Here is a 27,550-nt window from a genome sequence, read left to right on the forward strand (position 1 = left end):
TCAGAAACTACAAAAAGCAATTGATTTGGAAACAACTATTGCAAATAATTTTTCCACTAACAGTTTTACAAAACATTTAAGAAAACATATCCATTCAGTTTTTAATTTGTATTAAATACATTTATTCACAACAAAATACAGGGTTGTTATGGAAAAAACTAAATTTATAAGGAAAGACTTTTACAATCAAGTAATTTTCCTCCTTCTTGAACTACACTATATTCTACTCAAATAAAACAAAAAAAGGAGCAATATTATTCACAATTAAAATACTTACCAACAAAGTTAAGTAAGCTTGAACTCTCTCTTCTCTGGAAACATTTTAATTAGTATGGCCACAAAATAATCCCACTAACAGGAAGTCAATTAATATCTCTAATCCTGTTAGTAATAATCAAGTATGATGAATATTTTAGGGCTACGAAGGATTAAGAGAGCCAAGAAAAGGCAGCGACACAACAGTTTCATTTCACTCTACCTGCTTGCATAATATTTATCTAAGTTAGCTCTAGTAAATTAGACTAAGTCTTAACAACTACAAATTCTCCTACTATCCCTGAATCTCTCTCATGAAAAATAGCATACGGGAATCCATTACCATTTAAAACTAAAATCTGATCCTGCCGTTAAGATTTCTTCTGAATTTCAGAAGTAATAAAGCTAAACATCACCAGTCTGAATTCCTCTAAAATGCACCTCCCTTTCCCACAAAGCTTATCTGATTGTATCTGTATTCTAGACCATCAGGGTTTATTCATAAAGTTTCTTGCTATTTTCAGCTTTTTGTTAATCATCCACTAGTTTTCAGACATTAGTGAAATAAAATTCCTGGTTAAGGAATACATTTCCAACTCCATCACTAAATTAAGAGATTGAACAGATCTGGAAACATATCTGGAAGATAATGACTGAAGGAAAGAGACAACAAGCAGAGAAGGGAGCATTTTTTTTGAGAGAGGGAGAGTGTTTGTGTGCACACAAGTGGAGAAGGGGGAGAGGAAGATGGAGAACCTTAAAGCAGGCTCCACGCCCAGCATGGAGTCCAACATGGGCAGCGGGAGGGGGCCTCGACCTCAGCTCCATTTCACTATGTTGATTGAGATCATGACCTGAGCTGAAATCAAGAGTCACATTCTTAGCCAACTGAGCCACCCAGGCACCCCTGAGAATGGAGCATTTTTTGATCCTTAAATGTCATCTGCTCCATTCTCAGTTTACCTAATTTCTGGACAGGGCTAAAATACACCTCTGTCCCCTCTTCTTGATGTTTTAGTTTTTGGGGGTACCTCAATTTGCTTTGCAACTCCTACTAGGCCTTTGGTTCTTAGTAATAAGTTATTTTCTAAAGAATCACAAGGGTTGGGGTGCCAGGGTGGTTCAGTCGGTTAAACGTCCAACTTCGGCTCAGGTCATGATCTCACGGTGCGTGAGTTCAAGTCCCGCGTCAGGCTCTGTGCTGACAGCTCAGAGCCTGGAGCCTGTTTCACATTCTGTGTCTCCCTCTCTCTCTGCCCCTCCCCTGTTCATGCTCTGTCTCTCTCTGTCTCAAAAATAAATAAACGTTAAAAAAAAATTAAAAAAAGAATCACAAGGGTTGAGCATCTGACTTCAGCTCAAGTCATGATCTCCTGGTTCATGTTTTCGAGCCCTGCATCAGATCCTCTGTCCCCCTCTCTGCCTCCCTCTCCCTCCCCCGCTCATGCTCACTAGCTCTCTTTCTCTCTCTCACAAAAATGAATAAACATTAAAAAAAGAATCACAGGGGTTTTTCACGTGGCAATTTTATGTGTCAGTTCTCAAAGTAATGTCAGAGAATGTAGAAGTTTTCCCAACAATAACCTTCCTTGTCAAAATATGTAGTACTTCTATTTTCTGAATAATATTCGTAAAAATATCACAAAGATATCAACTGAAAAGTAATTTACTACCACAGAGGAACACAATCTTATTTTCTAATATTAATCTAATGTCCTCTATATGCCAGGTACAGCATTAAGCACTTTACAGCCTTCATCATTTAATTTTTACAATATGCATAGAAATAGGCATTTTTGCATTCTACCGATAAGGAAAATGAGACTAAGAGTAACTGGCTAAGGAACACTTGGATTGCATTAACATATATGCTTTTTAAATTTTATAAAATTTTTTGGAAAACTGAGAAAAGAGGGGAGATCTATTTGTCATCCTAGAATTACTATAATCATTTTTATTAGGCTTCAGTATGCTTTGTGCATTCATTGTTTTCCATATTTCATATTATTTCTCTGTTACAGATTCCCAGAAGTAGATCAAGATATATAGATCATTTTATCAAAGGTCATGCTTACTCATTTTTATCATGCTGCCTTCCTAAAATGACACCAGATGCAAGGACAAATGATTTTCCTTCTACTAAAGGGAGATACAATTCATCAGAAAAATAAAATAAGTCATTTCAAAAGGAACCTTTGTGGCCTAGTAGAGAGGAAAGGGTTTGGAATCAGACCTGGGGTGAAATCCCAGCTCAGTCTCTAGAGCTGTGCTTCTTTGGGCAAGCTCACATCTCTCTTGTTCAACATCAGTTACCTCTTCCCTCATCTTTCTAAAGGGATTAGAAAGGGTTATTGTGAGAATTATAGATAATGTATATAAACCACAGTGCCTGGCATGTAGAAGCTATTGAATAAATATTATAGAATAAGTCAATGTTCCAGTGAAAACACTGTTATGAGTGTAAATAATCAGATAAGTAGGGTAGCATTACATTTAACAACAACCAGGAGGAACGTGAGAAGTGATTTTTAATTATATTACTTTAGGAAAAGTGTCTTTTTAAAAGGAATACTTAGATTATAAGACTGGACATCACCGTAAAGTTTAAAGCCACATCTATTATGATGGATAGACCTGAGATTAAAAAAAAAAGAGTGTGGGGGGGCCTGGGTGGCTCAGTCGGTTAAGCGTTCGGCTTCGGCTCAGGTCATGATCTCACGGTTTGTGAGTTCGAGCCCCGCGTCAGGCTCTGTGCTGACAGCTCAGAGCCTAGAGCCTGCTTCGGATTCTGTGTCTCCCTCGCTCTCTGCCCCTCCCTCACTCATGCTCTGTCTCTCTGTCTCTCTCTCAAAAATAAATAAACATTAAATAAATAAAATAATGTTTTCAAAATTGACAAAAAAAAGTAAGTGTTCTGCAACAGAACACCTATATTTTTTAATTGCCTCTAAGTAGTATCACAGTTATCTTTTTTTAAACAGCTTAAAACATCCTCAGTTACAGGGGATAGGGGTAAAAACTAAACCATCTTTACCATCCTATATTAATTCCTTGTTTACTGATGAGAAAATCCAACTTTAGGTTGTGAAATCTAAACAAACTGCAAGTGAAAGAACAGATTCCTGACTCTAAATACACACAATTAATTAATTAACTTGATGTTTATCAAGGACCTTTTTGACATTGATGGATGCCAGGAAACAAAAATTAATTTAAAAGTATCTGTATTCAAGATGATCACAGACTATGGGAAAGACTGATATATGAACATGATTATGTGATGTGCTGAATTCATCTCAATTCACCTGGGGGGACTAGGAAAAGCTTGGTTGAGGAAGATAATGTTTGAGCTAAGACTTGAAGAGTAGGAATCCTCAGGTGAATGAGGGGGTGGGATGAGAGAAAAGGAAAATACTCCAGAAGTCCAGCAAATACAGACAGTTGCGAGAAAATACAGAAATATCAAGGAAGGCAGATAATTCAGTATGACTAGTACAGTCATAGTATAGAGAGGAGCTTGGACTGAGATGAGCCTGGAACAAGCCAACCAGGCACAAGCTACAGAAGCCTTTTTATACTTTGCAAAATAGGTTTAAAAGGCTTCCAGATTTTCATGTTAGCATCTCTGGCAACACTACGAAGGATTGGTTCAAGGAAGGATGGGTTCAAAACGACCAGTTAGGCAGTATCACAACAGATTTGCAAGAGTGGTAAGGGTCTGAAAAGTGGGCATGATGGGAAGGAAGTTGGAATCTGATTCCTTTTTAAACTATTTTACTGAGATAAAATTTACATAACATAAATCCACCATGTTAATCATTTTAAAGCATAGAATTCATTGCTGATTCCTTTTCATTTATTTATTTTTTTAATTTTTTAACGTTTATTCATTTTTGAGGGACAGAGAGACACAGAGTGCAAGCAGGGAAGGGGCAGAGAGAGAGGGAGACACAGAATGCAAAGCAGGCTCCAGGCTCCAAGCTGTCAGCAGAGCCCGACGCGGGGCTCGAACTCACAAACTGCAAGATCATGACCTGAACCGAAGCCAGACCCTCAACCAACTGAGCCACTCAGGCTCCCCTGCTGATTCCTTTTTTAAAAAATCTATCTTCTGGGGCGCCTGGGTGGTTCAGTCGGTTAAGCCTCCGACTTCAGCTCAGGTCATGATCTCATGGTTCGTCTCCCCACGTCAGGCTCCATGCTGACAGCTCAGAACCCGTAGCTTGCTTCAGATTCTGTGTCTCCCTCTCCCTGCCCCATCCCCGATCCCACTCTGTCTCTCTCTCACTCTCTCAAAAATAAACATTAAAAAAATTTTAAAAATAAATAAAATTTAAAAATCTATCTTCTGCTAGGCACTTCTGCTGCTTCTATTTCAGTGAAAGATTAAATGACTAAATGGAATTTAACTGGTAGAAATAGTAGTTTTAAAAAATCTTCACTTTTCTTATTTAAAAAGGAGTAGTTACTGTAGAAATTCAGACAATAGCAGTATATAATGTAAAAAGTTAAAGTGTTCCCCTAATGAACAATCCCAACTACCCAGAGATAGCCACTGTTAAGATTGTTGTGTATCCTTACAAAGGTTTCTCTATACATACATACGCACTTATATGTAGGTTGGTGGTGGGGGGCGTTGCATAAAAGGCACCTGAAATGTAAAGTATTTCCCGGGGCACCTGGGTGGCTCAGTCGGTTGAACGTCTGACTTCGGCTCAGGTCGTGATCTCACAGTTTGTGAGTTTGAGACCCGTGTCAGGCCCTGTGCCTAGAGCCTGCTTCAGATTCTGTCTCTTTCTTTCTCAGCCCCTCCCCCACTCACACTCTGTCTCTCATTTGACTATGAATAAACATTAAAAAAATTTTTTTTAAAGAATTTAAAAAAGTATTTCCCTGCATCTTGTTACCCACGTAAAAACAGCTTGGAATCCCCCACCCCCCCAAAAAGCCTGTTCACTTCACTATACATTTGAAAACTGTTTTTTTTTTAATTTTCTGCCAACCTAATAAGTAATTCACTTTAACTTCCTGGCTTCTTTTATCGAATAGTTCAAATATTCAGAAACAGAAAAAAATAGGCTCCTTTAAATTTTTTTTTTAATTTTGTTTAATGCTTATTTATTTTTGACAGAGAGAGAGACAGAGCATGAGTGGGGAGGGGCAGAGAGAGAGGAAGACACAGAATCAGAAGCAGTCTCCAGGCTCTGAGCTGTCAGCACAGAGCCCGACGTGGGGCTCGAACTCACAGACCGCGAGATCATGACCTGAGCCGAAGTCGGACGCTCAACCGACTGAGCCACCCAGGCACCCCTAAAATAGGCTCCTTTAAATTCAGCTCAGTTGACAAGCATCTGAGACGTTTAAATGGTATTTTAAAAGTGTGTGTACAGGTGTTGTGTACTAGAGGAAGCACAAAAAAAAGTTCCTGTACTACAGGAACTAGCATAAGACTGACTGACCTAGGATTTTAGTCCTTGTTCTGCAACAAATAACTGTTTAAGCTTAGGACTCAGTTTTCCTCATCTATAAAATTAGAGAACATAAATAATTGTTAGTAATCTTGAAATCTCTAAGAGCATATGGCTCTAAGTCACAAATGTTTCAAAACACAATGTTAAAATGCCTTTGCTTGCATTGCTTAACTGTAAGTAAAGAGTATTGTATGTCCTCTTCTTGCCAAAGCCAGTAAATTCCACAAAGAGGGAATCTTAGTTTTGTTCACTTACGCATATCAAGCTCCTACAACAGTACCTGGCATATTTGATATTGGTAAATGATTGAAAATGTTTTAAGAGCTTCCATCCCAGTAAATTGCTTCGAATCACTTATTTGGACAAGGTCATAATCCTGGCATAGTTTTAGCTTTTCAGTTTAATTCTCACATTCCTGAAGCGAAAATGCTACAAACATATAGCTCTTAGTCGTCTAGAAAGGAGTTGCATCTACGGACTGCAGAAAGTCTACCCCCCGACCTAAAGTCAAACTTCCCTTAGCACCTGATGGGGCCCATACTGAAAGTACTGTCAACACTCGCAACTATGTACATGCACAGGCCTAACGAAGCCAGACTGTCATCTACCCCACCCCTCTCAGACTCTACATCCCCAGAAGACAAGAAGTTACAATTTCTTCTCTCGCGAACCCCATAACTCTTAAAAACGGTGAAAATGGAGCCACCAAAAGACACAGAACCCTTGGGGGAAAAGGAATAGGAAAGAGTACAGACCCTCTTAAGCCCCACTATTTGGGAAAAGCCCGTGTTGTCGCAAACAGCGTCCTCACCTCCTTCTTTCTTTGGGCAGAAGCCGAGGGAACCCCGTAACTGAGCAGCAGCGCCACCGCCATGTTCGCGGAGACACACCAAAGACACCAACGCGCTGCCATGTTCGCTCCTCTCCCTCTGAGAAGCTAAACTTTCTTCGGGCTCGGTCTGAGGGTCGGGCGTGAGAACAGGCGAACCAGCCCCCTGTCCCTCCTCATTGGTCCAACTTAGCCCTTTTGGGTGACCCTTCACATTACGTCACGGCGCTCTACTGCTAGACGCCCGCTAAAAGACGGTTCACTTCTAATTGGTCTCTGTTAGCCAATAGAAAAAGGATAATCTGGTGGTTTTTCATTGGTTTGCTAAGAATGATTAACCGCCCCTTTCGTTTACGAAAAGCTGAGACATTTGATGGATCTTCACAGGCGCATGCGCAGTTGGGAAGCGTTGCGGGGTGTTTTTTTGTTTTTTTTTTTCCTCCCCTAATCCAAAATGGTTTAAGGTTGCTGAAATGGAGTCTTTTCCCCGCTGATTTAGAAGTCCTTGAAACCCACTTTGTTCATGTAATGTTCCTGAGAAAGTGGGCCCAGCCACGTGAATGTTAGCTATCTTATTCCTCATTCTGCCTGTAAAGCTTTTCGAATCAGATGAAAATAGTAAAGGCAGGAAAGCAGAAATACACTTGATATCAATGAGGGAGATTTTTAAAAGAAAATGAGTAAGAGCTTGTTGAATACTTTCTGTGTCCCAGGAACTGTGCCTTGTTCTCTGAACAGAGTGGACGTCAAAGTTATTTAAGTTTTTTTTTTTTTTTCATGAAAATGTTAAAGTTAACGTTCTTAATTTATTGCTTTAAAACACCAACAAAGACTTAAATTTCAGTTTATAGACAACAAATGCCGTCTTTTTTGTTATTCTGTTTGGGAGATGAGCGCGAAACTAAGGAAGCATTTCTGTCTTTTTAGTTTTTGTATCATAGTCCGTTTCTTTAAACATCCAATTCCCCTTATCTAAAAAATAACAAAAATGCTGCATAGCTAAAGAAGTTTCCATTTATTTGGTCCAGTTCTGTTTATCATAGTAGGTTGTAAATCTGGGATGATTTAACTAGACAAGAATAATATACTCCAGAGGAAAAATACCAACAAAATAAAATCAGGTGCCTATAATTTGGATTTAATTTCATGGTGTGAAACATGATATGACTACACTTTTAGGCCTTGCTGGAAGTACATGCACATACACACACAGAAAGAGAATTTCATTATGTTGAAGACACAAAGATATGCACATAGAAAGGAAAATGGCTCGTTCTAAAGTGATGAGATGTGATCGAGAGATATGAAAAACATTTTTAAATGTTCACAGACACTAATAATAATAATACAAAATAAAAGTATATGGGGACATGCTGTGCGATTCCATTTATATGACATTCTGGAAAAGACACACTCAAAGGGACAGAGAATAGATCAGTGGCTATCTGGGGTTGGAGGTGGGGAGAAGGGTTGGCTACAAAAGAAGCCACACAAGGAGGTTTTTGTGGTGATGGAACTGTTATATCTTTTATTGTTGGAGTGGTGACACTAGGCATTTGTCAAAACTCACAGACTGCTACACCATAAAAGAATGAATTCTACTGCATATAAATTGAACAAGTAAAAATTAAGGTAAGTTTTTAAAGAAAACAGAGAAATCTCACTTATCATGTTGGCAAAAATTCAGTATATGCCAATTTCGAGGCTGTGGGGAAACATGCACCTTCATATAATGCTGGTGGAAATGCAAAATGGTATATCGATAGAGGGTAATTTGACAGCACCTAGCAAAATTACATATGCATTTGTCCTCTGATCCAGCAATCCACTTCTAGGAATCTACTCCAAAAGTAAGAAAATATATGTGTACAAAGTTACTCATTTAGCACTATTTCTAACTGAAATGTACTCAAAACCACCCAAATGTTCAAATACAGGAGACTGAACATACTATAGTACATTGTTGGTTCACAAAATGGCCCCCGTACATGCAGGACAGAAAGAGACTGAAGAAAGAAGCAGACCATTCTAGATTGGTAAGTTTTTTAAATTTTTTAATTATTTTTTTGAAGTATAGTTGAAATGCAATGTTATATTAGTTTCAAGTGTACAACAAAGTGATTTGACAATTCTATACATTATGCAGTGCTCACCCTCATGAGTGTAGTCACCATCTGTCACCATATCATGTTATAACAATATTATTGAGTATATTCCCTATGCTGTACTTCTTACCTCCATGACTTATTTATTTTACAACTGGAAGATTGTACCTCTTAATCCCCTTCACCTATTACACCCATCTTACCTCCCCCTTCCCCTCTGGCAACCACCAGCTTGTATTTATGAGCCTGTTTCTGTTTTTTGTTTGTTCATTTGTTTTGTTTTTTAGATTCCACATATAAGTGAAATCACATGGTATTTGCCTTTCTCTGTCTGACTTATTTTACTTAGTACATATCCTCTAGGTCCATTCGTGTTGTCACAAATGGCAAGATTTCAGGGCACCTGAGTGGCTCACTTGGTTTAATGTCCAACTCTTGATTTCAGCTCAGGTCGTGATCTCATGGTTCGTGGGACTGAGCCCCATGTCAGGCGCTGCCCTGACAGTGCGGAGCCTGCTTAGGATTCTCTCTCTCCCCTTTTCTCTCTGCCCCTCTTCTCCTGTCCTGTTCTCTCTCTTTCACTCAAAATAAATAAACATTAAAAAAACAAATGGCAAGATTTCATTTTTTATGGCTAAGTAATATTCCACTGTATATAACACGTTTTCTGTATCCATTTATCTATCAATGGACACTTAGGTTGTATTTTTAATAAGCAAGGGAACTTACTTGTGAGGCTTATCTTGGGCAGCTGCAAAATGAGTAGAATTCCTCCCCTGCCCACCAGATCTCAAAAGGCCTTAACTGGGTTCAGTCATGTATTCTATACAAGTGGTCTCAACAATAACTTACTCTCAAGGTTATGTCATTAGAATAGCTCTCATTGTGGAGATAGTAAGCATAATGTACATTCCAAGAATGGGGTTTGAGTGAGGAGTATCTGATTGCCTGGATCCAGTTCGCAGGTCAACCAGCAGTCAAGTCCTCACGATTACCTCCTCCAACATAGATAAACAACATTGAGTATTTTACAGATATATATATATATATATATATATATATACACACATATATATATAAAGGTAAATGATATGGATTTTCAAGATCTATTGTTAAGTGGGAAAAACCCAAAGTACAAAGGAATATACATATTTGGTACATTTCTGTAAAATAGAAGAAGAAATAAGAAAATATACACATATTTGCCCATTTTTTGCAAAAGGAAACACAAAAAAAAGTTAAACCAGAAATTAATGAAATTGGTTATCTATAGGAGGTGGAAGAAATGGAGTGGAACAGTTATGGGAGGGAATGACACTTCTCTAATATACAAGTGTGTATAGTTTTGACTTTTGCAATAATGTAAATATTTATAAAATAATCCAATTATAAAAACCAAATCATTTGGTTTTTCAAAATGAAAAACGTTCTAAAGATGAATCGTGATGATGATTGCACAAAAATGTGAATGTACTTAACGCCACTAAACTGTACACTTGAAAATTGTTGAAGGTAAATATTATGCTATGTATATTTTACCACAATTTAAAAAATAAATTAGACGAGTGCCTGGCTGGCTTAGTCGGTTGAGCATGTGACTCTTGTGAGTTTGAGCCCCACATTGGGTGTAGAGCTTACTTAAAAAAATAATAATTTAAAAGATAAAATAAATTAGAAAAAATTTAAATCATATCAGTAAGAATGTGGGAAAACTTAAATTGAATATAAACAGAAAAAAAGAGAGCTTGACACTATTTCAAATGAAAAACAACCACGCTATGATGGCCCCCGGGTGGCTCAGTAGGTTAAACGTCCAACTTCATCTCAGGTCATGATCTCATGGTTTGCGAGTTTGAGCCCCACATTGGGCTCCGTGCTGACACTTCAGAGCCTGGAGCCTGCTTCAGATTCTGTGTCTCCCTCTCTCTCTGTCCCTCCCCCATTAGCACTCTGTCTCTCTGTCTCAAAAATAAACATTTAAAAAAGTAAAAAAAGAAAAAGAAAAACAACTACACTAAAGAAAAAAACAAATCTGAATAATTTATGAACACAGGACTTTGATTATACACCATTAGTCGAAAAAGAAAAAACCCTACAAGCAAATCTTGAACTCTTCTAAGTAGATTTGTTTTTCATAGCGATATGAGTATTGTATATAATATATTGTATATAATGTAATATGTATAAACACTGATGTTATTGAAAGCCAGGATTCTCACTATGGAAGAAGGGAGATACAAATATGAAAGGGGGGAAACTAAAAAAGAACTTTTGGGGGTTGGGCATTGGATGTATTAGTATAAAAATATTATTCATAACATATATTCCTAGCCCTATTTGCTGAAAGGACTAGAAGCAACGACACTCCAATATCAATGAGCATACTTGGCGCCGAATATATATTGCTAAACAACATCTCTAAAAAAATTAGGGCTCCTTAGAGAAATGGCTGGTTCCAGTACCATGGCAGGGAAAGTACAAGATGAACCTTGAACATCTTATGTCAGAAAATAAACACATGATAAAAAAATAATGAAGTCATGTAAAAAAATACATAGAAACCAGGTTGAATGGAATCCTACTGTTCACATCTGGGACTATTGATTATTAAAATAAATCATGCTAGTAATGGATTATAGCTGTTGAATCCACAAATCCATACTGATAATGAACAAATAAAATGGAGGAGGGGATAAAATTCCTCCCTACAGCAGAACACCCACTATTAAATATAGAAGCAATGATGGTTAGAAAATCACCATTTGAAACTTTCACACTAATAATTTATTTAGGCAAAAATCATCAATGGATACAATAACTAGTGGGTGAGATTTTGATCAAGAATAGGATATTCACATGGTCTCAATGTATTTTTCACATTACTTATTACAAAGGAAAAACCCCCCAGTAACTTTAGTGTAGGAACTTGGAAGCCACTCTTTGGACCAGATGATTAAAGTTGGCAATAATGAGACAATTATAGGACACTGTATGCTTCCTGATAAGATGCCCTAAGGAGACACATCTGTTACGTAGTATTCCTGCCAGAAGTGCATAAATTGAATTCAATCATGAGTAAACATTAAGCACACACAATTTGTGGGAATTTTTACAAAATAATTGGCCTATACTCTTCAAAGATATTACAGAGCACAGACCTGTGGAGTCAGAAGGTCCATTACTAGTTCTTCCACTTACAGTTGACTAATCTTGATCTTCTACTAGTCACTTAAGGATTATGCACCTCACTTCCTTCACATGTAAAACTGAGAGAATAAAGGTTACTGGTAGTGACAAAAAAATTAATGCCACAAAAGACAAAGACAGAGGAACTATTCAATTTTAAAGGAAACTAAAGACACACAAAAACTAAATTCAATATGGGGATCTGGACTGAATTCTGGATACAGACACTGGGACAATTGGTGATTTGGAATATGAGCTGTATTGTATCAATACTAAAATTTCTTAATTTGATGACTGTACTATGGTTATGTAATAGAATATCTTATTCTTACAAAATGAACCCTTTAGTATTAATAGGTAAAAGTACATGATGTATGCAAGTTATTCTCAAATGGTTCAGATCTGCCCCCCACCATAGACAGACAGAGAGAGAGAGAGAGAGAGAGAGAGAGAGAACACATGTGGCAAAACATTATCCAAGTGGTGTACCTTGGCAATGGGTGTTTTAGGAGTTCTCTTCACCACCTATATTTTATTATGAAAATATCCAAACATACAGAAAGTGTGAAAGAACTGTACTCTGAACACCCACCATCAAGATTCTACAATTATGACGTTGTTTATCCACATATTACTAGTTTCTTTTTACTATTCTTGCAACTTTTCTAAATTTTAAATCATTTCAAAATTAAAAGTTAAACAAAGTAGTATGTAGTAATAGGAGACAAAAAAAAATTAGAGAAATTAAGTTCGGGGGACCCAAACGAACTGCTAATGTGGAGCGAGATACAGGCTCAAAGACTCTGAAACACTATTTTGAAGCTAGCGCCTTGGATGTGTCAGCCTAAAATCACTGTCTTAGCTCTCTGTAGAGCTCTAAACCTGGCTCCAAGACGGGGGCAGGGGGAGGATTCTCTCATTTTTCACTGAATACCATCGTACACCACTCACAAAGCGTGAAACTACATCTCCCAGAAAGCCTTTTTCCTTCCTGTCTGTAAAGAGGATTACAATTTCTATAGGGTTTTTTTAATGTCTCGCGAGATTTCATTAAATCTCATTAAAGTATCCAGCAAAAAGCCATTTTGTTTTTCAGGGCTCTTTGCAAGGGGACTTGGCCCCAAATTGTAGCAAATCAGCAGCTACAGTTGCACCGTTCTGTCTTCAGCTTCAGGATGTTTCCTATGGCCAGAAACGCTTTCAGTCGTCTCCGAGGTAAGCAAAAATTGTGAGCAAATAATTTCCAACTGCATTTTATCAATTTGTCCTCATGGTTTCTCGTGCCCTTTCCCTCCACCTTCATCCTGACTTTCTAATTCTAAATGCGCAGTCTCCCGAAGTAATTGGAAAGCTGTCCTTAGCATTAACTTAATCACGCAGAGTTCCTGTTTTGGTTCCCAGCTCGCTCTGTTACCAGAGTCATAACATACCCAGTTTTTTAAAATTATTATTCAATTATGTACAATTGCAGGGAAGGAGGCACTTGGTGGACACTAATCCCTTAGTAAGTTTTAGCTTTGAGGGTGCACTTACCCCGAAAGAGAAGAACCTTATCTCCCAATTCCTGTAACTGGGGAAGGAAACTGTAAATAAATGTAGCTTCTCCTCTGGTTTCATTGCAAGGTGACAGCCTAAATGGTGGCCCTGCAGCTTTTATGTAGTTTGTAGGTTAGTAAGTGAATATTAGCTTATTCGAAAGCAATTGTAATTTTTTTTCTTGTCTAAAAGTTAAGCAGGTACAGGGAATTTTGAGACCAGACTTATGTATTGAGAATGTATTACATTGGAGAGAAAAATTCATTTACGTACTTGATTTGCAGTGAAGGTGACCTTGACTAATGTGAGCAGTGGTTTTACATTGAAAGTGACCTTAAGCAATTACCATATTGCTTCTTGAGCCATCTTGTTATTTTCAGTTTACAGAGTCATTTAGAGGTATTAGTAGATTGTGTTCCAAACACTGAAGCAGCTTTGACAATAACCAAAACAATAGTTACCCAACAGGGTTTTCAATATTCCAAAAGCCACGTCTATTATCTCTTTCACTTTGGGCAAATGATTTTTCTCTGAACCTCATTTTCCTTCTTTGTAAGATAGGGTGTTAGTAAATAATTCCTACTTCATACCATTGTTGAGGATTATATGAGATCACCAATAGGTGGTAACCAAGAAATTTCTTGTTAACAGAGGAGAGGTCTAAAGAAATCCACTTGGGTTACCGGAATGTTGAAGTCATGAGGTGTTGCAGAATTGTTTGGTAATTTTAATCTATTTGCCCTTTGAGCTGGTACGGCCTGTCTTCTCAGGAAAGGGAGGTTTTTTTGTTGTTGTTTTGTTTGTTTTTCATTGTGGAAGTCACACGCTCACTTTTTAATAACTGCTCTAGAGTAGAATATATAGTGAAATGTTTGTAAATTTGCTCATCCCAAGTGTATCTAAAGGTGAAAAGAAAACCTGTAAGGCAGTTAAGAGGAGAAATCATTAATGGCCAAATAACTATCCTGAGATAACCCATTCTATCACATAGAAGCTATTAAATTCTTAAATGCTAGTGAATGGGCAACAATTACATAAGTAGTGCCATTTGAGGATCTAAAACAATAAGGACCTGTTACTTCGGAAGAAAAAAAAATATCCGGAAATACGCGTTTTCCAGTCTCGGGCTCTTTGCCAAGCTCTTCTAAGTGCCTCCAGAGGCAGTTTGAAAACTCATTCTACTAAAATAATAGTAACGCAAAGTTTTAATGTCCTTCTGCTCAAAAACCTTTGCCTCTACCAACGATCCTTTCTAGTTTTATCCCCCATTACTTGTCCGTATACCTTGTCCTTCAAGCAAACATAACTTTTTTCTTTAATTTTCCCCTTTTCTAATGTTTGTTTATTCTTGAGAGAAAGAGGCAGAAAGCATGCTGCACGCATGAGTAGGGGAGGGGCAGAAAAAGGGAGATACAGTATCCGAACCAGGCTCCAGGCTCTGAGAGGTCAGCACAGAGCCTGATTCGGGGCTTGAACCCAAGAACCACAAGATGATGAGCAGAGCCGAAGTCGGACGCTTAACTGACTGAGCCACCCAGGTGCCCCCATAATTGCTTTTTTAATATACTAGGCTTTTCTTTGCCGTTTTTCACATTTCCCTTTCCTACATCTATGTAACCAAATCCTACCTTCTGTTCAAAGTGCTTATCTAATATTCTACTTGTAGTACAGTGGTTTGTGTATGCATGTCTCATATCCTCCTCTAATTTAGGAGGTTACTTGAGGACAGGATCTGTGTTTTACACATTTTCATGTACCCCATTTCTTTTAGCATGGTATTCATTTGTTTTTGAAAAAATCAAGATTATTCTAGTTTTGTTTTGTTTTGTAATTTAAAAAAAATTTTTTTTTTACGTTTATTTATTTTTGAGACAGAGAGCATGAACGGGGGAGGGCCAGAGAGAGAGGGAGACACAGAATCTGAAACAGGCTCCAGGCTCTGAGCTGTCAGCACAGAGCCCGATGCGGGGCTCGAACTCACAGACTGCGAGATCATGACCCGAGCCAAAGTCGGACGCCCAACCGACTGAGCCACCCAGGTGCCCCTGTTTTTGTAATTTTAAGGTGATAAGCATTTAGTGTGCTTTAATTTGAAATTCATTTTGAGGGTGTTGTAAGTTGTTGAGTACTGCAGAGTAAACTCTAGTGAAAATTTAAGTCATTCAAATTAATGAATAGGAGCCAAGTTCCAGAGGTTTGTAGTGAATGTTACTGACATCACCTGTCCTTTTTATCTGCCAAGATTTTATTTTAATTTTTAAATGTTTGTTTATTTATTTTTGAGAGAGAGAGCGTGCGAGCTCACAAGTGGGGTAGGGACAGAAAGAGAATCCCAAGCAGACTCCACGACCTACATGGGGCTTGAACTCACGAACCTCAAGATCATGATCTGAGCTGAAATCAAGAGTTGGCTGCTCAACTGACTGAGCAACCCAGGCACTCCCTGTCCCCCAAGATTTTACTATGAATAATTTTCAGACATATAGAAAAGTTGGAAGAATTGTATGATCACACACAAATTACAAATTAATTCAAATTAATTATTGATACAAATTAATGTTAATGGATACAATTAACATTTTGATATATTTGTTTTCTCACATATCTTTATTTAATGTTTGTTTATTTTTGAGAGAGAGGATGAGCAGGGGAGGGGCAGAGAGAGAGGGAGACAGAGGATCCAAAGCAGGGTCTGTGCTGACAGCAGAGTGCTCAAACTCATGAACTCTGAGATCATGACCTTAGCTGAAGTCGGATGCTTAACCAACTGAGCCATTCAGGTGCCCCTGGTTTCTCACATATCTATACATCTGTCATTTCATCTTATTTTTGATGCATTTTAAAGTACGCTACTTTGCTTTTAGCTACAATATGTTTTAACATTTTATTTAAGTGCCTGATACTATAAAGTTAACTTCCTTTGCTTTCCTGATGGCAGTATCCGTTACATGTTCTCTTTTCCTTATAATTGATAGATATGTTTCTGTATTTCTTTTTTCCTTTAAGTTCAAAGCATTCAGCAAACAATGGCAAGGCAGAGCCACCAGAAACGGACACCTGATTTCCATGACAAATACGGTAATGCTGTATTAGCTAGTGGAGCCACTTTCTGTGTTGCTGTATGGGCTTATGTAAGTACTATTGATTGATAATTTTCTATATTAGATGTTTTTCATTCCTATTTAATATATATATATATTTGTTTATTTAAAAAATTTTTTTTCCAACGTTTATTTATTTTTGGGACAGAGTGAGACAGAGCATGAACGGGGGAGGGGCAGAGAGAGAGGGAGACACAGAATCGGAAACAGGCTCCAGGTTCTGAGCAGCCAGCACAGAGCCCGACGCGGGGCTCGAACTCACAGACCGCGAGATCGTGACCTGGCTGAAGTCGGACGCTTAACCGACTGCGCCACCCAGGCGCCCCTATATTTGTTTATTTTTGAGAGAGAGAGAGAGAGAGAGAGAGCGCGAGCGAGCGTGAGTGGGGGAGGGGCAGAGAGAGAGAGAGAGAGAGAGAGAGAGAGAGAGAGAGGGAGAGGGAGACACAGAATCCGAAACAGGCTCCAGGCTCTGAGCTGGCAGCACAGAGCCCGACGCAGGGCTCGAACCCACGAACTGTGAAATCATGACCTGAGCTGAAGTCAGTTGCCCAACTGACTGAGCCATCCAGGCGCCTCTTCATTCCTATTTAGTTCATGAATTCAAAATGTTTTCACATAGTAGTATACATTTCTTGTTCAGAGGGACTTCAGAGATTTTCTGATGTAATTAACCACCCAGTGCAGGAATTTCTTCCATAGCATTAAGCATTCATATTTTACCCATCATTTTCTTGCCAAAGAAATTCTGATCCCATTTTCATGTATCAACCATTAGATACTAGAAAATTGCTATCATGTCTCCTGGATCTTCTCTTAAACATCCTTAGTTCTGTTAATCACTTTTTGTTATGTGGTTTCCAGGGTTTTCACCATCTTGGGTCACCTTCCTTCACTTAATCAGTTTCTCTTCTAAAGTTCTGCCCTCCAAACAGAGTACAACATTTTTGATGGATGAGATGTAAAAGTGACTTGTTTTCACTATTATAGTTTTTTACATCTTACATGTAACAATCTGCTTACCAGTTTATATACTTGCTGGTTAAAAGTGGGATAAATATATAAGATGTTCTTAAAAGATACATATAAATCCTTACCTTAATAAACAAAGATATTTATTAATGGGGCTTTTTATTCTTGTTTTAACCTTCCTTAAATATACTATTAAATAGGTGTGTCTACTTAATTAGAAGAGTAAATAGATTTTGAACAAATGTGTGATTAGGGGCACTTTTGGAGTGGTGTTCCTTGAAAGGATATTACAAAAGTGCTCTTTGGCAGTATTTAGGTAGTTGTGGTTGAGTGAAGCAATGTTTTGAGGAGATGTTACAGAAATGTGAAGTAGAAATTTGAGTTAATTAAATTAAAAATTCAATTGCCCAGTCATATTAGCCACATTTCAGTTGCTCAGTAACCATATGTAGCTCTTGTGTTGGACAATGAAGATCTAGAACATTTCTTTCATCTCCGGAAGTTCTATTGAAGAGTACTGCTCTGGAGAATTAGGACAGGAATTAGGTTTGGCTTACATAGTGGGCACTATATATCCCAGCTGAGTCTCTGTGTTTTTAACCTGTAGAGTAGAATACCTTTGTCACTTTTAAGAAATGGTCTCCAAGGGAGAGTGGACTCTGGTTTAAACTTTTATAACTGATAGCATTTTAATTCTTACAGACAGCAACACAAATTGGAATAGAATGGAACCTGTCCCCTGTTGGCAGAGTCACCCCAAAGGAATGGAGAGATCAGTAGTCATCCCAGCTGGTGTAATAATGAATTGTTTCAAAACCAACTCCTAATTGATGCCAAGTAAAAGCACTGTGCACCCATTAAAATATGGCCTGATTGAAGAAATAAAGTATATTTGAAACCTTTGTTGTCATTTTGTTTCTTTTGTAATGAAACCAAGCTTGATCACTTTTCATTTATTTAACCTTTGTGTTACTATTAAAGGAAGATGCATTATAATTTCTTAAATAATTTTTTTTAATTTTTTTTTTCAATGTTTATTTATTTTTGGGACAGAGAGAGACAGAGCATGAACGGGGGAGGGGCAGAGAGAGAGGGAGACACAGAATCGGAAACAGGCTCCAGGCTCTGAGCCATCAGCCCAGAGCCCGACACGGGGCTCGAACTCACGGACCGCGAGATCGTGACCTGGCTGAAGACGGACGCTTAACCGACTGCGCCACCCAGGCGCCCCTTTATGAGGTGTTATGAAAGGAAAATTTGGCTATCACCTGGAAGACAACTTTATAGTAGGCTTATAGTTCATGAATAAGTGATTTCAGAGTTACTTTAGGTCATCTTTGAGTGCCCAGATATTGATATGCATACTGCTTTCTACCTCTAATTTATATGTATATTTGGAATTGGAATTAAGTCCTTTTTACTCCTGCCAAGAGAACTTGGGGTGTCACCAGACCCAAGGGAAGAGTGGTCCTATCAGATGAACTCCTAGGATGTCTGAAGATTAGCTAGCTCTTTGGCTCTGTTGGCACATTCATCTTAGAGCTTTGGATCTTTCATTATATTTATTTAGGATGTTTGTGATGCTATTAAAGAAAGGATCTGTCAAATATGGTTTATTGTCACTTAACCAGCTACTTTCGGTGACCTGTTGGCATCCTGTAATTATACCAACTTTTGATGCATGTATTATCCTGAATTCAGTATGACTTTGGATTTTATGTGTAAGATGCTAACTGAAGAAAACGTCTATAATGTTTGAAGCACATTGGTGCTTTGTTAGTTCCTTGGCTGAAGGCGTAAAAAGCCTCCTGTTTGTTGATAGTGCTCAAATAAGCAGAAAATGGAATTTCAGTGGAGTAATCTATGTTAGCTAAATTAGAGATTCCTAAATTCACTCACCTAAAGTAAGTTATCAGGTAAGTGGCTTTTAGGCATTGCTAAATTTACCTGATGTATGTAGGTAAGGATGTATGTGTAACCAAACATCAGATAAATTTTTACCTGTTGTATGAAATACCAGAAGAATGCTCTTATGGCAAAATGCATCAAAGCCAGTCAGTAATTTCATTGAGTAGGAAAAATAAGTTGAATGTCCTTGCAAACTATGTTGCAGATTAGTAACTATGTAATAGTGCCTACATTTGATAAAATTTGAATGAATACTATATTTAGAAAGAATGTTAAAATAGGACTAAAGTGTTCAAATGCATGTAGCCCTGAGATGTGATTAAGTAAAATAAACCTTTAAGGAAGCTTTAACTTTCCGTTAGATTATTTACCTCTTCATTACTGAATTTTTATTGAGGATTACTAACGACTATACAGTTTTCAATATGATTTGTGCCACTTTGTCAGATAAGTGTTGCCAGCTCTTACAGGCAAAAAAAAATTTAAAAATGTCTACTTGTCCATTTGCCAACATATATGTTTCTCTGTGTGATAAAATCTGGTGGTGGTAGTTGGCATGTCTGAACAGACTTTTAAAACTTTATTTTGTACTTAATCTTGTCCTGATGAGTAATTGTAAAACTACCATGGCCAGGGTGCCTGGGTGGCTCAGGTCATGATCTCGCAGTTTGTGGGTTTGAGCCCCTTGTTGGGCTCTGTGCTGACAGCTCAGAGCCTGGAGCTTGCTTCGGATTCTGTGTGTGTCTCTCTCTCTGCTGTTCACAATCTGTCTTCTCTCAAAATTAAATAAAAAATAATATAAAATAAAACTGCCATGGCCACTACCAGAAATGAAGCAGTAGAAGTCTAAATTAGTTTGTGTCATCACAGTGTTCTGACCTTGCAGCCTCCCTAGTGTACTCAAAGGTCTATCCTCTCACAAACACACTCAGTTTATCCCAGAACATCACTGAAAATTTTAATACCTAGATTGGGAAGATTGTCAAATTAGTCTTCCTATCAAAAATCTGTTTGTCTGAAGAATTTAGGTAAGTGACTTTAGAAGCATTGCCAATCCTTCAAATGTTATTTGTTGAAGGCCAGAAAGTATTTTTTAAATTAGGGTAAATATCATGAATTCAATTAATTTGACCGTAAATTACAATGTTTTATGTTCTTTTAATTTATTAAGCTTATTTAGAACTAGGTACTGTGGTAATTGTGGAGGCACAGATATTGAGTTCTCACCCTTGTGGCTATTGGAGATCTTAATATCACTTTATAAGCATTTTGGGGGCACCTACTATCTGCTCACCACCAGAAAACTTGATTACTTCCTGAAGACACTCCCTTCTATTTGAAAGCTCAGTATACTAATTGTAAAAAAACTTGGTATGCTTGTGCACTGATTAGGGGGATTAGGGATTATGCATTTAGAGATGTGAGGTGTTTTAGAGTAAGGGAAAGGCTCAATCACTAAGGATGTACATGATAAGAGTTGCAGCTCATAACGATAAACTTTACATAAAAATTAGCTGGTAAATTTGGTACTCTGATAAAGCTTTATGATTTCTGCCTTTTAGTGAATTTCTGTGAAAGCTTAACACAATTGTTAATATTGTAGTTACAAACCAACTTACTAATGATTTGAAGCTCACTTAAAAGCCATCTTAATTTCATGTGATTTTTAAAGATTTTAAATTTGGGGTTGAATTTGTGACGCAAGGTTGTACACGATTGACAGTTACAACTAAATGGCTGGGAAGGTTAGGAATATTGAAGATAATTTTTTCATATATGTGTATAGGTATAGGGGAGAAGGAATAATCCTTTCTGAAATACTTCATTGTAGGCCTAAAATTTAAATCTTGGGCGATTTTAAGTGGCCTGTCAAGGATTAATAGGAGTTTGAAAACAGGTGGCATGGAAATTAGTTTATCAGTATTTAAATATGCTTAGTGTGTGCCACTTTGCTAAGCCTTTTACAAATATTAACTTAATATGTATACCTGGTGTACTAGTTCGAATTTGGCAACATTATTGGACTTGATACTTTTATGGGAACTGGGTTTAATGTTTATTTTAATTTTGAGAGTGCAAGTGGGGGAGGAGCAGAGAGAGAGGGGGACAGAGGATCTGAAGAGGGCTCTGCACTGACAGCAGAGAATCCAATGTAGGGCTCAAACTGATGAGTGGTGAGATCATGACCTGAGCCAAAGGCCAATGCTTAACCAACTGAGCCACCAGGTGCTCCCCAGGAACTGGATTGAAAATGCAAAATAATCTATAATTTCCCTCTATATCTTATGACAGATATTCAATGAAAGGAGATATGTAAAGACCATATCTCACTTTGAATTTAGTGAAAGGGAGCCTGTACCTCTTAATGTTCATAGTTTTAAAAATCCTAGGATTTTGCCGTTTTTTAAATGTTGAAATGGGCAAACAGGATTAAAAGTATATTTTTCTCAAATTCTGTATTGCTTATTTATTGCATGGTCTTGCTACATTTTATGCATCTCATTTCTTTCCGAACTCATGGTGATAGTCTAATATCTTTACATCCTTGGAATCCTCTAGGTTTTTAAGAAGATCGGCAAGTGAATGGATAAATGGGCAAGTGGTTCGAAGCTTTAGGATGGTGATATTGAAGGTAGTGTGAGGTGCGATGTCTGCCCCAACTGTAACGTACTGACACATAAAGATTATGAATTCAAAAGCATGAATAAAAAGTCAAAAAATCTTGAGATCATTTTTACAAATTGTTAAAAAATATTTATTTTTGAGAGTGAGCGGGGGAGGGGCAGAGAGAGAAAGAGAAGGAGAGAGACAGAATCTGAAGCAGGTTCCAGGCTCTGAGCTGTCAGCACAGAGCTGGATGCGGGGCTCGAAGTCATGAACCACCAGATCATGACCTGAGCCAAAGTTGGACGCTTAACCGACTGAGCCACCTAGGCATCCCAAGATCATTTTTGAATGGAGGACGAATGCAAGTTCATAGTTCTGGCATTTGCATCTGGAGTTAGGCTACACAGTCTATCAGCAGCACGTTAATTTCATGCTGGGAAAGGCTGAACTATGTGCAAGATGATTTACAAGGAGGTCTATGGCACTTTCTGTCTGGTTAGATGACACAGGCTTTGGTGGGGTTTTGTTTTGTTTCTGGTGATGGAACGTGTTGGAGGGCTCTCTTGCCAAGGCAAAGACTTCAGCCAGGGGCTGCGTGTCAGCCTAAGGGCAGTAGGGGGCGGGAGAAGCTTGATTCTAGGGCTCGCGTTGCCCTTCACGTGACGCGTCCCTCTCTCCGCGTCTCAGGCCCTGCTTCCGGCCTGGGCGTCACCCGGAAGTGGGGGGGAGTAAGGAAGGGAAGGGTAAAGGCCGCAGGCCCGGGAGGCTAAGGGTGGAGGAACAGAATCCAAGTGAGTGCTGCTGCCGCCGCCGCCCCCGCCGCCGCCGCCGCGCTCCCCTCTACCCTCCCCCTCCCCCTCCCTCCGGTCGCCGCTACTATTGCTTCTTCTCCGGGTTAGATTGGAGCCTGCGCGTGCATTTGTCGCTGCCGCGGGCTGCGTAGCTCCCGACGTTTAACCATAGGAAAAAATAAACCAGGTAAGTCCTATACCGGCTTCCCGTCGTTCCTTTCTACTGGAGAGGTGTTCTGTACTGTCAGTCTGTACTACCGAGTGTACCGAGGGTCATTTTAATCTGGGGGCAATCCCCAAACGCTCACTTCTTCACAACTCAGGTATTTACCTCGCTCCTGTTTTACCCCTCCTAATAGGGCATAATGGAGGGGAGATTGGGTACTGACCCGTGTCATTTTCCTTGTACCCTCCTGCGAAAGTGTTCTGATCATCCAGTGGCCTGTGTTACCTAATTAATTAAAGATATGAGAAGGTCTGTGCCTGTATGGAAGTCACATGTACTGATGACCATAATTAATGAAATAAAGTGAAAAATTATTTTGCTTCTTGTCTCTCTCTGGGAGCATAAGCTAAACTGAGAGAACGCTCTTGTTCTTATTTCATTTTGTTCATTCGGCCCGCTTCCCAGTAAAGTTATTCTCCATACTTGTCACACCCTTGTGGTACCTTTATCTTTGACACTTTTTGTTGTAGACGTTGAGGTTATCCTAAGCACCAACAACTCTTTCATTGCTTCACAGGTTCGTATTTTAGCATCTGATCTTTGTTTTAGAGTCTTTTCATCTACAGTAATACGGTTTTGTATTGAGTCTTAATGTGTGAAGGACATCGAATTGGGTGATATCGAGGTGTGGGGGTGGTATGGAGTATAGGCAAGAAATAGGACAGAGTCCCTGGCCTCAAGTGAGTTTGCAGTCAAGTTAGTTGAGTTCAGTTATGAAGTCAGTGGGTTCTAGCAGCCCCACTGATTGAATAACTGGACTGCTTATCTCATCCTCTTACTTTTTAAAAATCTTTTTAAAATCTCATCCTTTTAAAAGGATATTTTGAACTGAGATTTTATTTATTTTTAAAACGTTCTTGTGTTTACATTCATGACATGAGAGGGTTTTTTGGTACTAGAGGGTCTCACAATGTATAGGAAAGACAGGTACATCCTTTTAATTTCATCTCAGTAACATTGTACGTTAGAACGAGAAAGTGTTATGAGAATGCAGGGAAGGGAGCATTTGAGATGGGCCTTGAAATTGGGTAGGACTTAACTTTGCAGGAATGGAAGTAGGGGAGGGCAGCCCAGGTAGAAGAAAAAATACGAGCCGAGGCTTAGGGGGCTGGAAAGATGCAGGACATCCAACAACACACTGTACATCAACATCCCTATTTCTAACACAGCCACATCCTCTCAGATATTGCTGTTAAAGGAAAAAATATATAGGCTCCAAAACTGGTAAGCTCACAACCATATCCAGCTACCCTCCAGCCAACAAAAAAGCTTATACATAGAAAAAATGCATGAAATGACAAAAGCAGCATGAATGTATGAGATTTCAGTCAGATGTAAACTCAAATTTAAGAGAAAAAAATAAAGTTTGCTATATATTTTCATTTAAGCTTTAATTTTTTTAAGCTTTAATTTTAAATTTGGTTAACATATGGTATTATATTAGTTTCAGGTGTACAATATAGTGATTCAACACTTCCATACATTACCCAGTGCGCATCACAAGTGCACTCCTTAATCCCCATCACCTATTTAACCTATCCCCCCACCCACCCACCTCCCTTCTAGTAACCATTAATGTGTTCCCTATAGTTAAGTCTGTTTCTTGGGGTGCCTGGGTGGCTCAGGTAATTAAGCTCCCAGGTAATGATCTCACGGCTCATGAGTTTGAGCCCCACATTAGGCTCCACACTGACAGTGAGGAGCCAGCGCGGTTCTTTCGCCCTCTGTCTTTCTCTGCCCTTCCTCCTCTCACTCTCTCTGTCTCTCAAAATAAACTTAAAAAAGAAGAAAAAGTCTGTTTCTTGATTTGTCTCTCTCATTTTTTTCCTCTTAAAGTTTGTTGTATTTTAATTCTGATTGACTGTTATAACTTAAATGTAATTTGGAATCAATTTTTACATTTCTGGGAATGAATAACATCGGTGTCTGAAGCCAGAAGTTGTTCCAGGATTTCCCCAATGAATTTCTGCATTTCTTTTTCTCCAAATTGATTTCTCGCCTGGTCTTCTTAATATGATAGAAACTATTCTTTTCCAATCATAGTCTTAGAAAGATCTTGATTCTTGGCCTCCAGGTAGGGTTAGATTAAACACTAATCTCCCCAAAGGATAGAGACATCTCTGGTCTCTAATGCAGAAGGTTGTTTTTCTTTGAAAAGATGCATGCAGAAATAGTAAAATTTATTTGAAAAGGAAAGGGAGTGATGAGCAAAAATCAACTAACATATACAATCTTTACTTCTGTGAGGGTGCTAAGGCAACACATTTCTTTATAAATTCCTCATTATAACTTCTCATTATAACTTATTATAACTCATTATAACTTCCTCATTATAACCTCATTATAACTTATTAAAAATACTTGACAAACTTTAATCAAGACTTTTTTTAGTTTATTTATTTATTTATTTTGAGAGAGAGCACGAGGGGCAGAGAGAGAAGGAGAGAGAGAATCCCAAGCACGCTCCCCACCATCAGCGTGGAGCCCCATTCGGGGCTCAAACTCAGGAACCATAAGACTGTGACCTGAGCCAAAACCAAGAGATGCTTAGCCAACTGAGCCACCCAGGTGCTCCTTTAATCAAGACTTTTGACACATCCCAATGCGTGAAAATAATTTTCATTTGCCAGTTGGGAAACTAAATTGTGAGGAGAGATTTATCTGAGGTGATACAGGCACTGGCACAGCTGAGAATAATATTTGGGAGTTTTATCTTAAAATTTCTTCTACTCATCTTTGTGAAAGGTTTTACAGAGTTTTGTTTTTGAACTGTGGTCTTGCTTAGGACATAAAAATGTGGGTGGAGCAGGGAGGTGGGCAGGAGAGACAGGCCACAGGCCTGTTTTGGTTCAATTTACCATCTCAACAATCATGTTTTTCACTTATAACTCTCAAGTCTTCAGGTAGATTTAATATGATATAACTTGCTTATTTGCTGAGGTAGTATGGCAGGAAAAGTATCATGATACTTTTAGAATGTGTTTCATTAAAGTGAAAGGGTAGAAAATTTCTGGTTTCATAAATATGTTCCTAGTTTCTCCAGCACTGTTAGAAAATTGAAGTGATTTTCTTATCTTTGTGGAATTAAATGTGTGGGATACTGGTAGATTACATTAGTTTTCACAAATATTTCTTTCCTTGGAGGAAATGAGGATAAAATATCCCCCATTTTGAGCCACTTAGTTGTACTTTGTCCCATGTTTTCTGTCCACGTTTAGAATTACACAGCTATTTTTTTAAACCTATTTTTACTTTATGATTTTCTCGTGTAGAAGTCCAGTTTTTCAGACCTATACTCAGGAGCACATTTTCATAATTTACTAGTTGAATAAACAGGTTATTTTTAGGGAAATTGTTTTAACCTGGGCATTTACCTTATTTGATTTTGTTTGTAAAAAGTTTAAGTGTTTTGTTTTATGCTGATATAATTGTTGCTGATCCTGTTTGTGCATTTGATGTCTCAGCCAAAGATTGTGAGGGAATAATATTGGAATTACTTCCCTCCTCTACTCTGACCTGAGAGTTTGCAGCGCATTGTATATTCTTGGAATTGTGAAGAAAATGGTTTCTGCTCTCTTGAGTGTTCACCTGAAGCATGGTACCTGCCGTTCAGGAGAGGAGAGCATTAAGAGGGCTTCTGTTAAGACCTGAAAAACTGTTAACAGAGATAGAAGAACAGAAAAGAATTCCAGAGTGGAGAGCCCTTTAAAGGAAATTCCCAGGACTGTTTCTTAAATATTTATTTGTTTACTTATTTATTTATTTAATAGAGAGAAAGCATGCGTGTGTGGGGGAAGGGTAGAGAGGAAGAGAGGGAATCTTAAGCAGGCTCCATGCTCAGGGTGGAGCCTGACCCTGAGATTTTGACCAGGGCTGAAAACAGGAGTCAGAAGCTCAGTGGACTGAGCCACCCAGGGGCCCTTCTCAGGACTATTTAGGATAAATTTGTAGCTGACTTCTAGTGTCGTGAGGATACTTAAGAATTGATCCTTGAACTAACAAAAGTTTACAAAGAGTTTGGTTGTTAAGGAGTTCCAAGTGTAACTCCTTAGTTGATCCTTGTACTTACAATGGTAAGAAAAAACAAAGGTATCTAATTTTTTGGTGATAATAAAATTATTTGTTCTAAGAATTCTAATTGAATTATTAAATCAATCAATAATAATGCTATTAATATAAGGTATATTGTATTGATTATTAATAAATACATTATTATTTTGGAGTGGGGAGAGAGAGAGTGCCGGCTAGGGGCAGAGTGAGAGGGAGAGGGAGAGGGAGAGGGAGAGGGAGAGAGAGAGAGAGAGAGAGAAAGAAAATCTTAAGTAGGATCCTCACCGGGTGTGGACATGGGGCTTGATCTCAGGACTGTGAGATCATGAGCTGAGCTGAAATCAAGAATTGGTTGCTCAACTGACTGAGCCACCCAAGTGCCCAATATATTATATTTTTAATTAATTAATTATTTATTTAGAACGTGTGCTGGAGCAGGGGAAGAGCAGAGAGAAAGGGAGAGAGAATCTCAAGCAGACTTCACACTGAGTGCAGAGCCTGACGCAGGGCTTG

The 27,550-nt window shown here is 38.4% G+C and overlaps 3 protein-coding genes across 9 annotated transcripts in view; 2 read left to right on the forward strand and 1 right to left on the reverse strand.

Annotated features, from left to right (window-relative positions):
- MAGT1 (magnesium transporter 1) overlaps positions 1–6,790 on the reverse strand; it is a 59,470-nt gene extending 52,680 nt beyond the window's left edge. The window contains exon 1 of one of the 2 annotated variants that reach the window (XM_019824007.2): positions 6,538–6,790. In XM_019824007.2, the coding sequence (XP_019679566.1) occupies positions 6,538–6,639 (102 nt within the window). In that variant the 5' untranslated portion in view covers positions 6,640–6,790. The remainder of the gene's footprint in view (positions 1–6,537) is intronic. The other variant, XM_004000661.5, reaches the window with a different exon arrangement.
- Positions 6,791–12,900: 6,110 nt separating this feature from the next.
- LOC101085531 (cytochrome c oxidase subunit 7B, mitochondrial) lies at positions 12,901–18,357 on the forward strand. Its single transcript, XM_004000662.6, has 3 exons — positions 12,901–13,061; positions 16,389–16,513; positions 18,158–18,357. Exons 1-3 carry the CDS (start codon positions 13,022–13,024, stop codon positions 18,233–18,235), a joined length of 243 nt encoding a protein of 80 aa, XP_004000711.1. The 5' UTR covers positions 12,901–13,021; the 3' UTR covers positions 18,236–18,357.
- A 4,344-nt stretch (positions 18,358–22,701) lies between these two features.
- The window catches only part of ATP7A (ATPase copper transporting alpha), a 176,355-nt gene continuing 171,506 nt past the window's right edge, over positions 22,702–27,550 (forward strand). For 4 of the 6 annotated variants that reach the window (XM_045050348.1, XM_045050351.1, XM_045050352.1 and 1 more), the window contains exon 1: positions 22,773–22,948. The gene's annotated coding sequence lies outside the window, so the exon portion shown is untranslated. The other 2 variants (XM_045050349.1, XM_004000664.6) reach the window with 2 other exon arrangements.

Source organism: Felis catus, chromosome X, assembly GCF_018350175.1.
Source record: "Felis catus isolate Fca126 chromosome X, F.catus_Fca126_mat1.0, whole genome shotgun sequence".
In the NCBI taxonomy this organism is placed as follows: domain Eukaryota; kingdom Metazoa; phylum Chordata; class Mammalia; order Carnivora; family Felidae; genus Felis; species Felis catus.

Coding starts and splice junctions, on each gene's coding strand:
- LOC101085531 (XM_004000662.6), top strand. CDS start 13,022: ATGTTTCCTATGGCCAGAAACGCTTTCAGTCGTCTCCGAG. Junction 13,062..16,388: donor CGCTTTCAGTCGTCTCCGAG/GTAAGCAAAAAT, acceptor TTTTCCTTTAAG/TTCAAAGCATTCAGCAAACA. Junction 16,514..18,157: donor GTGTTGCTGTATGGGCTTAT/GTAAGTACTATT, acceptor TAATTCTTACAG/ACAGCAACACAAATTGGAAT.